The following is a 22,123-nucleotide window of genomic DNA, read 5'->3' as shown; positions in this document are numbered from 1 at the left end:
TATTTATTTATTTATTGCATTTGTATCCCACATTTTCCCACCTCTTTGCGGGCTCAGTGTGGCTTACAATAAGTATTATCGAAACAAGATGGACGTCCATCTTTTGTTTCAATAATACGGTCGGGGATGCCCAAATCTTGAAAGTTTGGTCGTCCTTAGAGATGGTCGTCCCTAAACTTGGTCGTTTCTTATTTTCGGCAATAATGGAAACCAAGGACGCCCATCTCAGAAACGACCAAATGCAAGCCCTTTGGTTGTGGGAAGAGCCAGCATTTGTAGTGCACTGGTCCCCCTGACATGCCAGGACACCATCCGGGCACCCTAGGGGGCACTGCAATGGACTTCATAAAATGTTCCCAGGAACACAGCTCCCTTACCTTGAGTGCTGAGCCCCCCCAAACCCCCGCTAAAACCTATTACCCACAACAGTACATCACTACCATAGCCCTTATAGGTGAAGGGGGGCACCTAGATGTGGGTACAGTGGGTTTTGGAGGGCTCGCTGTTTCCTCCACAAACGTAACAGGTAGGGAGGGGGATGGGCCTGGGTCCACCTGCCTGAAGTGCACAGCACCCACTAAAACTGCTCCAGGTACCTGCATACTGCTGTGATAGACCTGAGTATGACATCTGAGGCTGGCAAAAAATATTTTTTAAAATGTTTTGTGAGGGTGGGAGGGGGTTAGTGACCACTGGGGGAGTGTCATCCCCAATTCTCTCCGGTGGTCATCTGGTCATTTCGGCCACCTTTTTGTGCCTTGGTCGTAAGAAAAACAGGACCAGGTAAAGTCGTCCAAGTGCTCGTTAGGGACGCCCTTTTTTTTCCATTATGGGTCGAGGACGTCCATGTGTTAGGCACACCCAAGCCCCGCTTTCACTACACCTCCGATACACCCCCTTGAACTCTGGCCATCCCTGCGACAGAAAGCAGTTGGGGACATCCAAAATCGGCTTTCGATTATACTGATTTGGACGACACTGGGAGAAGGACGCCCATCTTCCAATTTGTGTCAAAAGATGGGCGTCCTTCTCTTTTGAAAATGAGCCTGATAGTGGTCCAGGAGAAAATTAGATTCACTACAGGTTATAATATCTATCTATCTATCCCTTAGATCAGTGGTTCCCAAACATTTGTGGTTCACAGCACCCTTAGTGTCTGAGCAACTGTTTGCAGCATTTCCCCCCCCCCCCCCCCCCCCCCCGGGCCACATAGGTCTCCACGCCCCCCCTGGCCACATAGGTCTCCCTTTCCCTGCAGCCCCTATTCCCACTCCAGCACACCTCTCCTCCCTGAAAGTTCAGCACACCTCTCTCTTCCCTGCAGACCCCATCCTCCCAGAATGTCCAGCACATCTCTCCATTCTCTGCAGACCCCCTCCTCCCAGAATGTCCAGCACATTCCTCCATTCTCTGCAGACCCCCCTCCTCCCAGAAAGTCCAGCACACCATTCCCTGCAGTCCCTCTCCTCCCATGTCCAGCTCACCTCTCCATTCCCTGCAGACCCCCTCCTCCCAGAAAGTCCAGCAAACCTCTCCCTTCCCTGCAGCCCCCTTCTCTCACTCCAGCACACCTCTCCTCCATGAAAGTTCAGCACACCTCTCTATTCCCTGCAGACCCCCTCCTCCCAGAATGTCCAGTACATCTTTCCATTCTCTGCAGACCCCCTCCTCCCAGAAAGTCCGGCACACCATTCCCTGCAGTCCCTCTCCTCCCATAAGTCCAGCACACCTCTCCATTCCCTGCAGACCCCCTCCTCCCAGAAAGTCCAGCACACCTCTCCCTTCCCTGCAGCCCCCTGCTCTCACTCCAGCACACCTCTCCTCCATGAAAGTTCAGCACACCTCTCTATTCCCTGCAGTCCCTCTCCTCCCATAAGTCCAGCACACCTTTCCAATCCCTGCAGACCTCCTTCTCCCAGAAAGTCCAGCACACCTCTCCGTTCCCTGCAGCCCCCTCTTCTCAGAAAGTCCAACACACCAGTCCCTGCAGCCCCTCTCCTCCCAGATGGTCTAGCACATCCTTCCCTGCAGCCCCCCCCCCCATAAGTCCAGTACACCTCTGCCTTCCCCAAATCCAGCATCACTCACTATCTTCCTTCCCACAGGTTCAGGATCACTGCTGCTTCCTTCTCCTTTCCCCGCCACTGCTGCAGTGCTAGCAGTTTACATTTTTGGGCTGTCTGCAATTCACACAGGCACTCCGGGGTCTTCCCTCTGCCACATCCAGCCCTCTCTGATGCAACTTCCTGTTGTGAGGGTCAGACGCGGCAGAGTGAAGTCCCTGCAGTGCTGTGTGAATTGTGGATAACCCGAAAAGCTGCAAGCACTGCAGCGGCGACGGGGGAAGAAGGAGGAAGCGGCAGATTCCAGATCTGAGGAAGGGGAAAGTAGGGAGCGATGTTGGATTGTGAGTGATGGGAGGAAGGTCAGGATTTGCCGTGGCACACCAGGGTGCTGCGGCGCACAGTTTGGAAATCGCTGCCTTACATGATATGAAGAAGGAATCTATCTAGTCTTAAAAGCTCATGTAATAATTCATCTTTAAATAATTCTAAATTGATCCTAAAAAAAGCACCACAGCATGCAAAACTATCTTTACACTAGTAAAAAAGGCCCGTTTCTGACAGAAATGAAACAGGCGCTAGCAAGGTTTTGCTTGGAGTGTGTATGTTTGACACAGTGTGCTTGACAGTGACTGTGTGTGAGAGAGAGTGAATGTGCGTGTGTGTGTGAAAGAGAGTGAGACTGTCTCCTCTATCCCCTGCCCCCCCTCCAGCCACTCAGCGATTCTCCTCTGTCCCCTGCCCCCCAGCGATTCTCCTCTCTCCCCTGCCCCCCCCCTATAGTCACCCAGGGATTCTCTTCTCCCCTGCCCCCCCTCCAGCCACCTACCGATTCTCCTCTGTCCCCGCCCCTGCCGCCAAGCCCCCCGATGTCGCCGCCGCTCACCCCTCCACCCCCCCATGGTCACCACCGCTCCCCTCCACCCCCCCCCCCGATGTCGCCACAGCCACTGTTCCCCCCTTCAGGTCGCCGCCGCTACCCCCTCTGCCCAGCCACTTTCCCTATAGGCCTGCCCAGCCACCCACCCACCCAACAAACCTGCCAAGTCTCCAGCGATACAGGCAACACCAGCTCCGATTTCTGGCCACTGCTGCTTCAGTAGCAGCGTCCGATACAAAAACACCATCAGCTGTTTTTACAAAGCAAGCACGGCACCGCAGACAGCCATCAGGATTGGCTGTTTTTTTTTTTGTTTTTTTTTTTTGTTACATTTGTACCCCGCGCTTTCCCACTCATGTCAGGCTCAATGCGGCTTACATGGGGCAATGGAGGGTTAAGTGACTTGCCCAGAGTCACAAGGAGTTGCCTGTGCCTGAAGTGGGAACTGAACTCAGTTCCTCAGTTCCCCAGGACCAAAGTCCACCACCCTAACCAATAGGCCACTCCTCCTCTCTCAGGAGAGATTCCTGAGAAAATTAAAGAGTTACAGGATAGAAGGCAAGGTTCTGGTGTGGATTAGGAATTGGTTACTGGACAGAAAACAGAAGGTAGGGTTAAATGGTCATTTCTCTCAATGGAGAAGGGTGAACAGTAGAGTACCACAGGGATCGGTACTCTGACCGGTGTTATTTAACATATTTATAAATGATAGGGAATCCGTTAGATCACAAAGGAGCAAAAGGGGCACTCAGGGAGGACAAGGCCATAGCAGAGAAACTGAATGAATTCTATGCTTCAGTCTTTATGGAAGAACATGTAAGAGATCTGCCTGTACCAGAAATGGTTTTCAAGGGTGATGATGCAGAGGAACTGAAAGAAATCTCAGTGAACCTGATGTACTGAGCTAAACTGACAAATTAAAGAGTAGTAAATCACCTGGACCAGGTGGTATACACCCTAGGGTACTAAAAGAACTCAAATATGAAATTGCAGATCTGCTATTAGTGATCTGTAACCTATCACTAAAATCATTTGTAGTACCTGAAGACTGGAGAGTGGCCAATGAAATGCCTATTTTTAAAACGGGATTCAGGGGTGATCCAGGGAAATTACAGACCGGTAAGCCTGATGTCAGTGCCAGGCAAAATAGTGGAAACTATTATAAAAAATACTTGCCTCACCAATTTGCTTCATTTCTTTGAATGTGTGAATAAACGTGGATAAAGGTGCATCTAGATTTTCAGAAAGTGTTTGACAAAGTCCTGCATGAGAGACTCCTGGGAAAATTAAAGTCATGGGATAGGAGGCAATGTTCTGCTGTGGATTAGGAATTGGTTGATGGATAGAAAACAGAGGATAGGGTTAAATCACCAATTCTCTCAGTGGAGGAGGGTGAATAATGGAGTGCCCGAAGGATCTATACTGAAACTGGTGCTACTTAACATGCTTATAAATGATCAGGAAATCAGAATGGCAAATGAGGTGATTAAATTTGCAGATGACACAAAACTATTCAGTGTTGTTAGAACGCATGTGGATTGTGAAAAATTGCAGGAAGACCTTAGGAAGTTGGAAGACTGGGTATCCAAATGGCAGATGAAATTTAATGTGCCCAAATGCAAAGTGATGCACATTGGGAAGAATAATCCAAATTATAGTTACTTGATGCTAAGGTCCACCTTAGGAGTCAGCACCCAAGAAGAAGACTGTCTTTTTGTGTATGGTGAACAGCGCTGCTTATGCCTTGTAGCGCTATAGAAATTATAAATAGTAGTAGTAGTAGTAGTATCATCGCAGACAATATGCTGAAATCTTCTGTCCAGTGTGTGGTGGCAGCCAAAACATCATACAGGTTGCTAGGAAATGAATAGAAGACAAAAGAATATTATAATGCCTCTGTATTGCTCCATGGTGCGACCACACCTTGAGTACTGTGTCGCCCTATCTTTAAAAAGATACAGCAAAATTAGAAAAGGTTCAAAGAAGGGCAACCAAAATGATTAAGGGGGTGTAACTCCTTTCATATGAGGAAAGGCTTAAGAGGGCAGAACTTTTCAGGTTAGAAAAGAGATGGCTGAGGGGTGATATGATAGAGGTCTACAAAATACTTAGTGGTGTAGAAACAGTAAATGTAAATCATTTTTTTACTCTTTCAAAAAGAACAAAGACTAGGGGACACTCAAGGAAGTTACATTGTACTACTTTTAAAAGGAACAGGAGGAAATATTTTTTTTCACTCAAAGAATAGTTAAGCTCTGGAACTCTTTGCCAGAAGATGTGGTATCAGCAATTAGTGTGTATGGGTTTAAAAAAGGTTCGGACAAGTTCCTGGAGGAAAAATCTGTAGTCTGCTATTGAGATAGCCATGAGAATAGCCACTGCTTGACCCTGAGATCAGCAGCATTAATCTTGCTACTATTTGGGATTCTGTTAGATACTTGTGAATTGGCCACTGATGGAAGCAGAATACTGGGCTAGATGGCCCATTGATCTGGCCCAGTCTGGCCATTCTTATGTTACTACTACTACTACTTATCATTTCTAAAGCGCTATTAGATGTATGCAGCGTTGTACACTTGAACTTAACATGCTTACATAAGTAATTACTAAACTTATTTCTAGGAACCATTAAATTAGCTCCTTAGCAAGAAAGTAACTGTAATGGAATGGAAAGATCTGGATGATTCTTTTAAGAGCTAGTTATCAGGTAACAATGCATGAGGTCATTTTTCACTGATGTCTGCTCCATATAGAATCACTGAAAGTACTAATATATTTTTATATACAGATTTAAATTAATGTGCATTTTCTAACATGCTCATAATCCTGTTACTTCATGCATCTTGCAGAAAAGAAAACTTATCCTTACTGGCCTGCAAAACTGCATCTTTTCAGAAATTGTAAATTAAAACAACCCAGACACCACCAATAGCATAAAATAAATGGGGAAAGACAAACTGTCATCTACTTGGATTCTGGCTTGTGAAATCATAAAGATACTATATAAGTAACAGATTTTATAACAAATACTGAGAGAACTATTAACTATACATGTTACCTGTATATATTTACTGCACTTTTGTTTTCAGCACATTTTATAAAATAAAAATACTTATAATTACTGCACTTTTGCTTTCAGCACATTCTATAAAATAAAAATTCTTATAATTTTTTGCTTTGTCCATCTGTCCATCCATTTATGATAATAAGGAATCAACAAGTGGTCAGGCAAAATGAAATCACATGTACTGAGAAAATGAGGCCAGTGGTGTTTCCCAGGCCATGCCAGGAGAAAAGAAAGAAGGGCCCAGTGCAGAAGAGTGGCTGATGAGGATCCTCAGGCTCTACCAGTTGAAGAGATGAAGAGCCTGATGGTAGAAAAAGAGATACAACCAATCAAAGATATGGAAGAGTCTGCTGCAGAAGATTAGCTGACAGGGAAACAAAGGCCCTGCCAACTGAACACATGTAGGAATCTGGTGGCCATGTATCTGCAGTTCTTCCGCTGCCCTTGCCTCCTCTTCTGACACTTCTCCTCCAGTTGCTGATTGGTATGAAGGTAAGTGGGAATGAAAACATGGGTGAGGGGACAGAAGGGGGAGCAGAGACAAGATGGCATAGAGGAAAGAGCAGGGGAAGAATGGAGGAAAGGAAAACAGTGAATGGGAAAGTGGAGAGAATAGGGTAAGATCGCACAGGGAATAGAAAGGATGTGAGGGAGTAGTAGACAAAATATAGGGAGGAAAGCAGGGAGAAGACAGGAGAAGGGAAAATGAGAGAGTCAACTGGTGAGGGATGAGAAAGTACAGGAAGGAAAGGAGAGAGAGGGAGATAATGTGCTGATTGGGGGAGACACTAACCTCCTCTCCCCAAACCACAGCCATACAGAACTATAACTGCACACAACTCTCCCTCATTTCTGAGCCCCACACACAAAGCAACTGTAACGTCCCCACATACATGCTCTTTTCCCCACACACAGCCTTCATGTCAATTATTTATTTATTTGTTATATTTGTACCCTGCACTTTCCCACTCATGGCAGGCTCAATGCAGCTTACATGGGGCAATGGAGGGTTAAGTGACTTGCCCAGAGTCACAAGGAGCTGCCTGTGCCGGGAATCGAACTCAGTTCCCCAGGACCAAAGTCCACCACCCTAACCACTAGGCCACTCCTCCACTCTATTCCACACATTTTCATCAAGCACTCCACCCTGCAGACGCTCCTCCCAAGCAAATGCAAGACACACACATACACCCACCCACAGCAACTGTAATACACACATACAGCTCATGGGATCCATAAAATGCACTATTTTAAGCTGCATTGTAATTCTACATTTGTTTAATTCTTTAAAGATCCAACATTTTTTGAAATTATCAGAATCCAGTGAGATCACACTATAAACTACAGTAATATCCTAATCATGGATTTTGCCTTTGGACACAAATTCATTTAGAACTAATTATTTTTTTCATTTATAAAACTCACCTTCACAAAAAGCTCTATGTCTGGAAATAAGCTTCCCTTCTGTCCTGAGCATTTGTCAGTCATGGAGCCAACAAACTTATATATATTTGCAGCAGCTAATTCTTGACCTCTGCAATTTAAGTTTCTGAAATGTGCCTGAACTTCTACAGACTTAAATCTCTTCTTGCTGCTTCTGCTCTCTCCAGTCTGCATATATTGCTGTAACCTCTGCAAAATTCAATGGTGTTTCTATGAAACACTATAAGGCAACAAAACTTTGAGAGATTGGCTGAACTGGCACTGTATGTGGGATATAACAAATGGCTTGTAGGTGGAAGGAATGTTTGCAATTCATGAAAACTGCCATTGTATGATTGTTTTCTTAGATCACCCAATGTTACATTTCTTTTATTAGGAAGTTATTCAAAAACTAGATCTACATATTTTCTCAGAAATGTAACACAGAAACATGCAACATAGAAAAATGTAGGCAAATAAAGACCATCGGGCTCATTTTCGAAAGAGAAGGACGTCCATCTTTCGACATAAATCGGAAGATGGACGTCCTTCTCCCAGGGATGTCTAAATCGGTATAATCGAAGCTTGATTTAGGCCGTCTTCAACTGCACTCCATCGCAAGGATGGCCAAAGTTCAAGGGGGCGTGTCGGAGGCGTAGCGAAGGCAGGACTTGGGCGTGCCTAACACTTTGACATCCTTGACCCATAATCGAAAACAAGGACGTCCCTGACGAGCACTTGGATGTTTTCACCCGGACCTGTTTTTCTTACGACTAAGGCACAAAAAGGTGCCTGAAATGACCAGATGACCACCGGAGGGAATCGGGGATGACCTCCCCTTACTCCTCCAGTGGTCACCAACCCCCTCCCACTCTCAAAAAACATCTTAAAAAATATTTTGTGCCAGCATCTATGCCAGCCTCAAATGTCATACTCATCTCCATGACAGCAGTACGCAGGTCCCTGGAGCAATTTTAGTGGGTGCAGTGCACTTAAGGAAAGAGCGAGCCCTCCAAAACCCAACACAAACCCACTGTACCCACATCTAGGTGCCCCCATTCACCCATAAGGGCTATGGTAGTGGTGTACAGTTGGGGGTAGTGGGTTTTAGGGGGGGTTTGGGGGGCTCAGCACACAAGGTAAGGGAGCTATGTACCTGGGAGCAATTTATGAAGTCCACTGCAGTGCCCCCTAGGGTGCCCGGTTGGTGTCCTGGCATGTCAGGGGGACCTGTGCACTACAAATGCTGGCTCCTCCCACGACCAAATGGCTTGCATTTGGTCGTTTTTGACATGGACGTCTTTGGTTTTGAAAATCGCTGAAAATCAGAAACATCCATGTCTAGGGATGTCCAAATCTAGGGACGATGAAATTTAAGGATTTGGATGTCCCTGACAGTATTTTTCGAAATGAAAGATGGACGTCCATCTTGTTTCAAAAATATGGGTTTCCCCGCCCCTGAATTTGGACGTTTTGCAAGGACGTCCAAATCGCAACTTGGACGTCCCTTTCAAAAATGCCCCTCCATATGGCCTATCCAGTCTGCCCATTCATGCCATCTACTTTCCCTATCACTCCCTTAGAGATCCTATGTACTTGTTGTCCCAAGCTCTCTTGAATTCAGATACTGTTTTTATCTCCACCACTTCCATTAGGAGGCTGTTCCACGAATTCATCACCCTTTCAGTGAAGAAGTATTTCCTCAGGTTACTTCTGAGTCTATCCCCTTTCACCTTCATCTTATGCCCCCTCATTCCAGAACTTAATTTTTATTGAAAGAGACTCGCTTCCTATGCATTTATGCCACATAGGTATTTAAATGTCTCTATCATATCTCCCCTCTCTCGCCTTTCTTCCAAAGTATACATATTGAGATTTTGAAGTCTGTCCCCATACACTTTATGACAAAGACCACTGACCATTTTAGTAGCCACCCATTTAAAAATGTTCCAGTCAATATTCTGCCGGCAGTGGTCAGCGTTTTTATGTCTGCCGCCAGCTGTATTCCTGGATATTCAATGCCACGCCATGTCCAGGCACTGGCATTGAACATCCAATTATATGCTGGTCACTAAAACTTATGCAGTTAAGTGCAATATTCAGCCCTTATCATATAAGATGAACCGCATAAGGTAGGACTGCTTTTTATGAGGCCCAATTTATGCAGTTAATTGCGGAATATTGGCATAAGTGCCAACTCTGCCCTGGAACGCCCACAAGTTGGTTCAATGGGAATTGTCCTAGGTGTGAATTGTCCAGATGGGAAATAGTGGATGGAAACTGTCTAGATAGGAATTGACCTAGAACTAGAGAATGACACGGAGACGGGGACAGAGCTTGTGGGGACGGGGCGGGGACAGATCCCACAGCGATGGGGCAGGGATGGGGAAAGATCCCACGGGGATGAGGCGGGGATGGGGACAGGGCCTACAGGGACTTGGACAAACTTTGTCCCCATGTCATTTTCTACTTGGAAGCCTGTTAATGAACTGGAGTGTTATTTATGTTCAAGTGTTGCAAAGATATTTTGATTTCTTGGAAAAATAAGCAAACATGCTGGCCACAACTAGCAAAATTTGAATGGGGGATCCTGTACATCCTGCTACCAGCACATCTTCTAAGAAGATATCTTCTATTGCAGGAAAGACTGTGGAAGACAGGAGAGCTAGACTGAATTCTGAGATTGTTGATGGCTTCTTATTTATCCACAGATTAAAAAATCATAACAGTGCTTCATAGGACATATTTCTTTCCTCTAGGGCTTATAGAAAGGGTTGTATTTTGTACCCCTGGACATTTTAACAGGGTGGATTAGGATTCCTTAGGGTAGTAGAAATTAGTTATTGTTGGGGTTGGAAGGGTAGAGGGTGGTGGTGAGGAGGGTTATTATAGACATTGGAGCCGACTCTGTGGGTGCTATTGGTGCTTGAGCACCCCCAATATTGAGAAAATTACTTGTATGTGTCTAGGGAGGTTATGGGCCTATGACCCTTATTGCCTGGAGGCCAAAGTATAAAGAAGCACACACATACATAGCTATACCTATATTAACATCCATATCTATTTATCTAAAGAGAAATACACACACACGCACACAGAAAGAGAGAGTGAAAGAGAGTTTAATGCAAATGTAAAATAGTTTGTTGAAGTTGTTAGCTGTTTGTCATTCTGGCATAATAAGAAATTGATAGGCTATTTGCTCACTTCCTTTTTTCTATGCTATGGCAACATATTTGGCTGCACCCTCAGCCATGGCTCCACCTGATGGACAGTTATACAGGGGCAAGACGGCTGCCGCCACTTCTGATGTCTTGAAATTTACCATCACCAAGGTGATGACAGACAATGGAGAGTCTAAGGCTGTGCTTCCTCACTCCTGGCACCTAGAGTAGGCAGGCTGCCAGCTTACGTGCTTAAGTGAAATTGCTGATAGATCATGAGAAGTTCATTACATTGAGACTAGTGTTTGCTTTTCTGGAACATCCTCAAACTGCTTCTGCATATAAAGGGGATTCTTTATATTATCAGTCACTTAATAAAAAAAATGATGTCCTCTAAGTACTATGTGCTATTTTGAAAGACCACATATGACATAATTTGTTTTGTGACATGTAGTTATGTTGATTTTATTATGCATGTTATTTGTAATTTGCTTAGATAAAATTTACCAATTAAATATTTTTCTGTTAAAACCACTACATTTTAACTGGATCTAGGGTATTTCCTGATTTCTTGGAGCAGCCTCATTAACAAGAAATTCACAAATTATTTCACAATCACTGGATCTGATTGATCACATTGATTATGATGTCAAAGATGATATCATGTACCATTAATCTAGTTATATTTGTTTATTTTATTTATGTACTGGGACTTATTAACTACCTTTATGAAGAGATTTACACAAGGTAGTGTACAGCAGGAAGAACTTGACAATAAACGTTACAATTTTGTTCAGAGCATAATAGTAAAATGACCAAATATAAGCATAAATACAATCAATGAAATGTAGAGTACTTGGATATGGCAAAAATTTTACCAATAGAACTATTCCTTAGTGTCAGCAGAAGATGAATCCAGAGACTTGTGGGATGTATCCGTCTAACAGCAGGAGGAGATAGAGAGCACAGAATAAAATCTGATGAACACAGAACATAAGAATATAAAAGTAGCCATACTGGGTCAGACCAATGGTCCATCTAGCCCAGTATCCTGTTTCCAAGAGTAGCCAAAAACCAGGTCACAAATACTTGGCAGAAACCCAAATCATGGCAACATTCCATACTACAAATCCCAGGGCAAGCAGTTGCTTCCCCATGTCTATCTCAATAGCAGACTATGGACTTTTCCTTCAGGAACATGTCCAAACCTTTTTTAACTTCCTTGAGTGTCCTCTAGTCTTTGGAACGAGTAAAAAATTGATTTGTTTCTACTCATTCCACACCACTCAGGATATTATAGACCTCAATCATATCTCCCCTCAGTCATCTCTTTTCCAAGCTGAAGAGTCCTAACCTCCTTAGCCTTTCCTCACATGAGAGGAGTTCCATCCCATTTATCATTTTGGTCACTCTTCTTTGAACCTTTTCTAATTCCTCTATATCTTTTTTGAGATACGGCGACCAGAACTGAACGCAGTACTCAAGGTGTGATCGCACTATGGAGTGATACAGAAGCATTAAAGTATTTTCGGTCTTATTCACCATCCCTTTCCTAATAATTCCTAGCATCCTGTTTGCCTTTTTGACTGCTGCCGCACACTAGACAAAAGATTTCAGCATATTGTCTACAACGACACCTAGATCTTTTTCTTTAGTACTAACCCCCAAGGTGGACCCTGGAATCAGGTAACTGTGATTTGGATTATTCTTTCCACTGTGCATCACCTTGCATTGTCTACATTCAATTCCATCTGCCATTTGGATCTCCAGTCTTTCAATTTCCTAAGGTCTTCCTGCAATTTTTCACAGTCCACATGTGTTTTAACAACCTTGAATAGTTTTGTGTCATCTGCAATCTAATCACCTCACTTCTCATTCTGATTTCCAGATAATTTATAAATATGTTACACAGCACTGGTCCCAATACAGATCCCTGTGGAACTCCATGGCTTAGATTTTCACTATATTAGGGGTCCTTTTATTAAGGTGCGCCGAAAAATGGCCCGCGCTGTTCTAGATGCATGTATTGGACCTGCGCAGGTCCATTTTTCAGCACACCTAGAAAAAAAGCCTTTTTTGGGGCCAAAAATGGACATGTGGCAAAATGAAAATTGGCGTGCATCCATTTTGGGCCTGAGACCTTACCACCACCCATTCACTTAGTGGTAAGGTGTCACACATTAACCTGGCGGTAATCATCAGCGCACATACAATGCCGATTACCACCCGGGTAGAAAATATATTTTCCGGCGCGCTTAGTGGATGCGCGCACAAAATGAAATTACTGCCCGTGCCAAGCGATAGCCAGGCAGTAGTTCCGAATTGGCATACGTTAGGTGCGTGTAGGCGCCTACACAGCTTAGTAAAAGGGCCCCTTAGTGATATATCAAATAAAGTAAACCTGAACCTGCCCAAGGACCAAATGTTGCAGAAGGGACCTGGGAGGGACTCCTGGAACCCCAGGTGGCTCCAGGTGGTCCTTGGAGGTTCTTTCAGACCCTCAGTCCCCTTCAGATTCAGATTTAGGAGTCCCTAAGAGAGAAGAGGATGTGGAGTGGTTCCCCTGATCTGACTCTTTCATCGGAAGGAGCACTCTTGTCTCATTGACGAGGTTCCTGATGCCCTTGGGCTTCTCAAGGCTCCTTCTGCTGACCCCTCAGAGGGGATCCTCTGTTGGATGGCTTGGTGGAGCCCTCAAAGTATTTTCCGCTTTACAAGGCCATCATCCGCATGATGCCTGCTGAGTGGAAGTTCCCAGATGGGCTCTGCCCTCCATAACTCCACAAGCGGGTGGAGCAGCAGTTAAAGCTGGCCTCTGCCTTTGGATCCTCCGGAGTCCAGGCCACCATCTGTGGAGGCTATGTGGCACATGCTATGCTGCATTGGCTGCAGTAGCTTCCGGAGTCTCCCGAGGTCTATTGCCTGGAGTCCGGGACAACCTTCCTTGCAGACATCCTTTATGATTTGGTGCAGCTTTCCTCCCATTCAGTGGCTGGCTTTGTGGTTGGTCGCCACTGGCTGTGGTTGTTCCACTGGGACATGGATGCAACTTCTAAGAAGCTTCTCAGTCAGCTGCCCTTTTGTATCTGAGGCAATGGAGGGTAAAGTGGCATGCCAAAGATCACAAGGAATGAAAGTGGGATTTGAACTGGACTCTCCCGCTTCTCTGCCTTCTGCTCTAACCATTAGGCTATTCCTCCGCTCCAACTAAATACATATAGGTATACTGGATTTCAATTTTATTTTTATTCTGATAAATTAGGTTGTTTACCAGTAATCCATGTCACTCAAACTTTATAAATTTATGAAGAGCAGCTAATATATTGGAGTACATTCTGGTACAGACTAAGAGGCCAGATTACTAAAGGTTTCCTGCCATTTTGTGTCTATGGTAAAAGGTAAATGTAATACATTTGATATACAGCCTTCCCATGGTGCAACGAAAGCAGTTAACATATTATATACAGGTACTTTTTCTGTCCCTAGTGGGCTCACAGTCTAATTTTTGTACCTATGAGAAAATCCTTGATACTTATTTTAGAATTATAATCAGCAGTTAAGACAAATAAAACAGTCACAACTATTTTAAATTCTTGATTTTTAAAGAAGATAACAGCTGTTTCATATTGTGAATGTGTCATCTATTTTAGTCTCTCCCACTCCCATGAAACCCTCTAGAACACTGCTGCTCTTCCTTTGTCTCACTTGCTAAAGGGTGAGGCTGTTTTTGTTTATGATAAAGCGAAGATACATACCTGTAGCAGGTATTCTCCGAGGACAGCAGGCTGATTGTTCTCATATGTGGGCCGATGTCCGCGTCGGCACAGGAATCGGCATTTTGCAAGCAAAATATAAAAAAAGTTTTGCCAGAGTCTTCTGGCGCACGTGCAGCGCGCACCGCGCATGCGTGGACCGATTTCCCGCCCGTCGTGCGAATGCGTTTCTCAGTTAAATCAAAAGCATAAAAAGAAACAAATCAACTCCAAAGGGGAGGTGGGTGGGTTTGTGAGAACAATCAGCCTGCTGTCCTCGGAGAATACCTGATGCAGGTATGTATCTTCGCTTTCTCCGAGGACAAGCAGGCTGCTTGTTCTCACATGTGGGGTATCCCTAGCAAACAGGCTCACTCAAAACAATGAACATTGGTCAATTGGGCCTCGCAACGGCAAGGACATAACATAGATGGACCTGAAACCACAAACAACTGAGAGTGCAGCCTGGAACAGAACAAAAATGGTTCTAGAGGGGTGGAGTTGGATTCTAAACCCCAAACAGATTCTGCAGCACCGACTGCCCAAACCGACTGTTGCGTTGAGTATCCTGCTGAAGGCAGTAGTGAGATGTGAATGTGTGGACTGATGACCACGTTGCAGCCTTGCAAATCTCCTCAATGGAGGCTGACTTTAAGTGAACCACTGACGCCGCCATGGCTCTAACATTGTGAGCTGTGACATGGCCCTCTACAGTCAGCCCAGCTTGGGCATAAGTGAAGGAAATGCAATCTGCTAGCCAATTGGAGATTGTGCGTTTTCCGATGGATCAAAAGAAACAAACAACTGGGCAGACTGTCAAAAGGGCTTTGTCCGCTCCACGTAAAAGGCCAATGCTCTCTTGCAGTCCAAGGTGTGCAAACTGCTTTCGCCAAGGCGGGTATGAGGACGGGAAAAGCATATTGGCAAGACAATATACTGGTTCAGATGGAACTCCGACACCACCTTTGGCAGGAACTTAGGGTGCGTGCGGAGGACTACTCTGTTGTGATGAAATTTGATATAAGGTGCATGTACTACTAAGGCCTGAAGCTCACTGACCCTACGAGCTGAAGTAACAGCCACCAAGAAAACGACCTTCCAGGTCAAGTACTTCAGATGGCAGGAATTCAGTGGTTCAAAAGGAGCTTTCATCAGCTGAGTGAGAACGACGTTGAGATCCCATGACACTGGTGGAGGTTTGACAGGGGGCTTTGACAAAAGCAAACCTCTCATTAAGCGAACAACTAAAGGCTGTCTAGAGATAGGCTTACCCTCTACACAGCGATGATAGGCACTAACTGCACTAAGATGAACCCTTACTGAGTTGGTTTTGAGGCCAGACTCTGATAACTGTAGAAGGTATTCAAGCAGGGTCTGTGTAGGACAAGAAAGAGGATCTAGGGCCTTGCTGTCACACCAGATGGCAAATCTCCTCCATTTGAAAGAATAACACTTCTTCGTGGAATCTTTTCTGGAAGCAAGCAAGACTCGGGAGACACCCTCTGAAAGACCCAAGGAGGCGAATTCTAAGCTCTCAACATCCAGGCCATGAGAGCCAGAGACTGGAGGTTGGGATGTAGAAGCGACCCCTCGTTCTGAGGGGCAAGGGTTAGAAAATATTCCAATCTCCACGGTTCTTCGGAGGACAACTCCAGAAGAAGAGGGAACCAAATCTGATGTGGCCAGAAGGGTGCAATCAGGATCATGGTTCCACAGTCTTGCTTGAGTTTCAGCAAAATCTTCCCTACTAGAGGTATGGGAGGATACGCATACAGAAGGCCTGTCCCCCAATGTAGGAGAAAGGCATCTGACGCTAGTCTGTCGTGGGCCTGAAGTCTGGAACAGAACTGAGGGACCTTGTGATTGATTAATCTGAGTGGCAAAAAGATCCACCGAGGGGGTGCCCCACACTCAGAAGACCTTGCAGACTACGCCCATATTCAGTGACCACTTGTGAGGTTGCATTATCCTGCTCATCCTGTTGGTCAGACTGTTGTTTACACCTGCCACATAAGTGACTTGGAGAAACATGCCGTGACGGCGAGCCCAAAGCCACATCTGGACAGCTTCCTGACGCAGAGGGCAAGATTCGGTGCCCCCCTGCTTGTTGGTGTAAAACACGGCAACCTGATTGTCTGTCTGAATTAAGATTACTTGGTTGGACAGCTGATCTCTGAAAGCTTTTAGAGCGTTCCAGATCGCTCTTAATTCCAGGAGGTTGATCTGCAGACCTCTTTCCTGACAGGACCAGGCTCCCTGAGTGTGGAGCCCATCTAGATGAGCCCCCCACCCCAGGAGAGATGCATCCATCATCAGCACTTTTCGTGGCTGAGGAACTTGGAATGGTCGCCCCATGGTCAAATTGGATCGAATCGTCCACCACTAAAGAGAATTTCAAAATTCGGTGGACAGTTGGATTACATCCTCTAGATCCCCCGCAGCTTGAAACCACTGGGAAGCTATGGTCCATTGAGCTGATCTCATATGTAGATGTGCCATGGGCGTGACATGAACTGTGGAGGCCATGTGCCCCAGAAGTCTCAACATCTGCCAAGCTGTGACCTGCTGAGATGCTCGAACCATGGACACCAGTAGCCCTAGCACCCGAATAGTCATTCGCATGGACTCCAGAGCACCTTCCTTCGAGGAGCTCTTCACCAGCCAATCATCGAGATAAGGAAACACATGCACTCCCAGTCTGCGTAGCGACACTGCGACTACAGCTAGGCATTTGGTAAACACTCTGGGTGCAGCCGCCATGCAAAAAGGCAGTACACGGTACTGAAAGTGCTGTGTTCCCAGCCAAAATCGAAGATATTTCCTGTGAGCTGGAAGTATCGAGATGTGTATGTAAGCATCCTTTAAGTCCAGAGAGCATAGCCAATCGTTTTCCTAAATCATGGAAAGAAGGGTGCCTAGGGAAACCATCCTGAACCTTTCTCTGATAAGAAATTTGTTCAGGGCCCTTAGGTCTAGGATGGAACGCATCCCCCTGTTTTCTTTTGCACAAGGAAGTACCTGGAATAGAATCCCAACCCTTCTTCCCCTGGTGGAACGGGTTCGACCACTTGGGCCTTCAGAGGGCGGAGTGTTCCTCTGCAAGTACCTGCTTGTGCTGGGAGCTATAGGACTGAGCTCCCTGTGGGCAATTTGGAGGCTTGGAGTCCAGATTGAGGGTGTATCCTAACTGGACAATTTGAAGAACCAACCGGTCAAAGGATATAAGAGGCCACCTTTGGTGAAAAAACATTAACCTCCCCCCAACCAGCAAGTTGTCCGGTATGGACACGTTTACTGAGGCTATGCTGAACTGGAGCCAGTCAAAAGCCCGTCCCTTGCTTTTGCTGGGGAGCCGCAGTGGCCTTAGGCGCACACTGTTGACGAAAACGAGCGCGCTGGGACTGAGCCTGGGCAGGCTGCCGAGAAGCAGGAGTGTACCTACACCTAGCATAGGAATAGGGAGTACTCCTATTCCCTCCAAAAAACCTCCTAGATGAGGAGGTAGTAGCAGAAGACGCCCGGCAGGAGAGAGAATCCATAGCATCATTGTGCTTCTTGAGCTAGTCAACCAGATCCTCTACTTTCTCACCAAAAAGGTTATTCCCCCCCCCCCCCCCCCCCCCCCGGCAAGGAACATCCACCATCCGCTGCTGGACAGAATGATCCAGGTCAGAGACACGCAGCCATGAGAGTCTGCGCATCACTATACCTTGGGCAGCAATCCTGGATGCTACATCAAAAGTGTCACACGTACATCTGGCCAGGAATTTTCAACACGCCTTCTGCTGCCTGACCACCTGGGGAAAAGGCTCTGCCTGCTCCGGAGGGAGTGCATCAACCAAGCTGGACAGTTGCCTCACCGAATTCTGCAAGTGGATGCTCGTGAAGAGCTGGTATGTCTGGATTTTGGCAGCGAGCACAGCGGCCTGATACGCCTTCCTCCCAAAAGAGTCCAAGGTTCTAGATTCTCTGCCTGGGGGCGCCGAGGCATAGTCCCTAGTGCTCTTGACTGTTTTGAGAGTGGAGTCCACCACCATGGAATTGTAAGGTAGCTGAGACCTCATCAATACAGGTTCCCTGTGGATCCAATATTGGGATTCAGTTTTTTTCGGGATCACAGGATTAGACAGATGGAATGACCAGTTTCGCATAAGGACTTCCTTCAGTTTATGCAAAGGAGCCGTTGCAGCCTCTCTAGGCGGAGACGGATAATCCAGGACCTCAAGCATCTCAGCCCTGGGCTCATCCTCAACCTCCATAGGGAAGGGACCTCTGCTCCCGACGTTGATGCTTCCCTCAAAGTCGATGTCGACGCCGCCGACCTCGGTACTGATGTTGATGTCGACGTCAAAGAACCGGACTGAGCCCCAAAAAGCTTTTCTTGTTGGGCTTCTCGACACACTTGGGTCTGTTTCTTCATACGAAGACACAGATTACAAGTGGCTGGGCTATGGTCGGGCCCAAGGCACTGGATACATCAGGCATGGGTATCGGTACCTGAGATGGTCTGGTTGCACCGAGTACAACATTTGAAGCCGCTGGGTGTCTTCCATGACATGGAAGGAAAAACGGCTTCGGCGAAATCAAAAGACACGATTGTGCCTGTTAGAAGAAAAAAGGGCACAAAAAGAAGTAGTTTTTTTTTAACTGTAGAATTTTGTTTGGAAAAAGAAAAGAAAATAAGGCAAAAAGCCACGAAATGAACGAAGACTCTTTCCCGGGCCTGAGAGGAGCGCAGAAAAAACTCTACCATACCTCAACACGGAGAAAAGTTGAGTTAAGATGGCCGCTGCTTAGAAGTCACGGGAGCAGCTAGCTCCGGCGATCAGAGCTGTAAATCGGCTGTTAATCAGCCAAGAACCGGTCGAACAACCCCACAAGGATACGGTGGATAGCGGGCCATCAGCCAGCTGCTGTCCGGCCGACAGCCACACGAAGCCAGATCCTCACGCGATTATAATTGCCAAACAGGCTGCCGCCGCTGCCACCGACACGGCTCCCTCCCCGCCCAGAGCTGCAGCATTACCCTGCCGGACGGGTCACCGCCAAGAACCGGACCAGCCTCCGTGGACCACAAGAGGCGCCGGCAGGACGCACGCCGAGGTTGTGAGAGAAGAACATAGCGGTGAGCGCCGCACACGCGGCTGCAGAACGGGGGAGGGTGGGCAAGAAGAGGAATTGCTGGTGACACTCTCGAGGTGGGACAACCTCTGCCTGCACGGCCAGCTCACGCCGAGTCTGCTGAGTCCGGGAGCACTGCAGGGAGCTTCGCTGTGAACCGGTTGGAGGATCGATTCTCCAGTGCTCCCACTGCAGTGTGCCCCCCCACCCCAGGAAAGCCGGAGACATGGGTCGGCATTACGCTGTGACCACAGCTACCCAGGCGCCGAGTCAGCTGAGTCTGGGAGCTCACGCACAGCCATCGCACTCCCCGGCAGGAACTGCCCGGGGCCGAATCGGACCAGAGAGGAGGGAATCCGGGCGAGGACCGCTGAGCCTGGGCCCTCCGGTGTCCTCTGAGGCGCTCAGGAGCAACAACAGCGGCGCCACCGGGTGACTTGGGTGGAGAGGAGAGAGCTCACCTGTGGCCCAGCAGCCCGACGCCCACACTGCACAACCTACTACGTGGACGCGGCCTACCCGCATGGCTGTGACCGAATCCACAGGACTAGAGCAAACGATCACAGCGGATCTGTAGCAGGGCAAAACTTCCGCGAAGGCTTTGTCTGCTCTGATGCTCTAGAACACCGAATATGACAGGTTGTAGAATTGGTGTGCCCTAAAGATATTGATCCTGTACATTCTTGTATAGCTCCAAAGGACTAAAGAAATATTGGCATGAGATACTCCAATCAGTCCACCTGTCCCAGCCTGATCCAGCTTCTCCCTGCCTGTTCCAGTCCACCTGATCCAGTTCATTCCAGTCCATCAGCTCCAGCCCTAGCTTGTTCCAGGCCGCCTGATCTAGCTTCTCCCTGCTTGTTCCAATCCATCCGCTCCAGCTTGTCCTAGCCCGCCTGATCCAGCTTCTACCTGCTTGTTCCAGTCCACCTGATCCAGCTTCTCCCTGCTTGTTCCAGTCCATCTGCTCCAGCTTGTCCTAGCCCGCCTGATCCAGCTTCTACCTGCTTGTTCCAGTCCACCTGATCCAGCTTCTCCCTGCTTGTTCCAGTCCATCTGCTCCAGCTTGTTCCAGTCCGCCTGCTCCAGCTGTTCCCTGCTTGTTCCAGGCCATCTGCTCCAGCTTGTTCCAGTCTGCCTGATCCAGCTTCTCCCTGCTTGTTCCAGTCCATCTGCTCCAGCTTGCTCCAGTCCGCCTGCTCCAGCTTTTCCCTGCTTGTTCCAGGCCATCTGCTCCAGCTTGTTCCAGTCCGCCTGCTCCAGCTTCTCCCTGCTTGTTCCACGCCATCTGCTCCAGCTTGTTCCAGTCTGCCTGATCCAGCTCGTTCCAGTCCATCTGCTCCAGCTTCTTCCAGTCCGCCTGTCCCAGCTCGCTCTAGGCTGTCTGCTCCTGCCAGCCAATCAACCAACCTGCCTGCCTGTCAGCCCCTCAACTTGCCTGCTTGTCTGCCCATCAATAACTTGCCGCCTCCCAGCCTGCACAACTACCTACCTGCCTCCCCGCTGGCCACTTTGCCAGCCCATCACCCTCCTGACCAACTGTTCACCCTGCCTACCCACCAGCCTACCCACCTCCTATTCCAAATCGTTGCCTGCTGCTCCAGTTTTAAGCCTCCAGCCCGACTTTCCTACCCTACCTGTTGCTTAACACCTCAGGCACCACACAGGCACCTGTAACACCTCATTCAATTCTTATGGCCCCCATACACATTCTCTTCCTTGCCCTGTCCCTCCCTAATCTTTACTCCTTCCCACCACTGCATACTGCATGAATTCACTGCCCATCCATGTCGTCTCCCGTCCTGCTCACTACTGCAATACCCTACCCACCCCTGTCCCCCACTACCTCACCTTCCCTACTGTCCTCCTCCTCCTTCCTAGCTCTCAACCTTCAACACCTCCTTCCTGCCATGAACCCTTCCCCATTCCTTCTAAGCGTATCCCGTCTTCGTCGCCTTCGTCGCCCTACCTCCCCCACCCTCCTCCGCACTCTCTTGCTCCTTCTCCTGCTATCCGCGGGAGATATCAATCCCAACCCAGGTCCCCCACACTTGTCCTCGTCCTCGTCTCATCCATGCAAACGTTTCCGCGATATCTCCAATCTCATCTCTATTCCCCTCCTCCCTCCCCTTCTTGTTTGCCCTGTGGAATGCCCACTCGGTCCGCAACAAACTTTCCTTCACCCATGATCTCTTCATCTCCCATTCCCTTCAACTGCTCGCCCTAACTGAAACCTGGCTCACCCCTGATGACTCTGCCTCAGTCGCAGCCCTTTGCCACGGAGGTTATCTTTTCTCCCATTCTCCCCACCCAGTTGGCCGCGGTGGCAGCGTCGGGCTACTACTTTCGCCCTCCTGCAGTTTTCAACCTCTCCTCCTACCACAGTCTCACTGCTTCTCATCCTTTGAAGTCCACTCCATCCGTCTCTTCCACACGCTACCACTCAGAATTGCAGTCATTTACCACCCCCCTGATAAGTCCCTCCCTTCTTTCCTTACCAATTTCGATGCCTGGCTCTCCGTTTTTCTTGAGCCCTCATCCCCATCCCTCATTCTTGGTGACTTTAACATACACACTGATAACCCATCCAACTCATACGCTTCTCAGTTCCTCACTCTAACCTCCTCCTTCAACCTTCAACTGAGCTCCACCACCCC

General features: G+C 47.5%; 1 protein-coding gene across 3 annotated transcripts in view; it reads right to left on the bottom strand.

Annotated features, from left to right (window-relative positions):
* Nucleotides 1-22,123, bottom strand: part of CLIC6 (chloride intracellular channel 6) — a 145,289-nt gene that overhangs the window by 39,734 nt on the left and 83,432 nt on the right. Inside the window, exon 1 of one of the 3 annotated variants that reach the window (XM_030202182.1) lies at nt 7,436-7,593. The exons of the other annotated variants lie outside the window; for them this stretch is intronic. Within the exon in view, the coding sequence (XP_030058042.1) occupies nt 7,436-7,498 (63 nt within the window). The 5' untranslated portion in view covers nt 7,499-7,593. Of the gene's footprint in view, nt 1-7,435; nt 7,594-22,123 lie in introns of those variants that run through there. 3 annotated transcript variants of the gene reach the window in all.

Source organism: Microcaecilia unicolor, chromosome 4 (assembly GCF_901765095.1).
Source record: "Microcaecilia unicolor chromosome 4, aMicUni1.1, whole genome shotgun sequence".
Classification (NCBI taxonomy): Eukaryota; Metazoa; Chordata; class Amphibia; order Gymnophiona; family Siphonopidae; genus Microcaecilia; species Microcaecilia unicolor.
The sequence above is the reverse complement of the archived record's forward strand: the minus strand, read 5'-3'. Positions and strand labels throughout refer to the sequence as shown.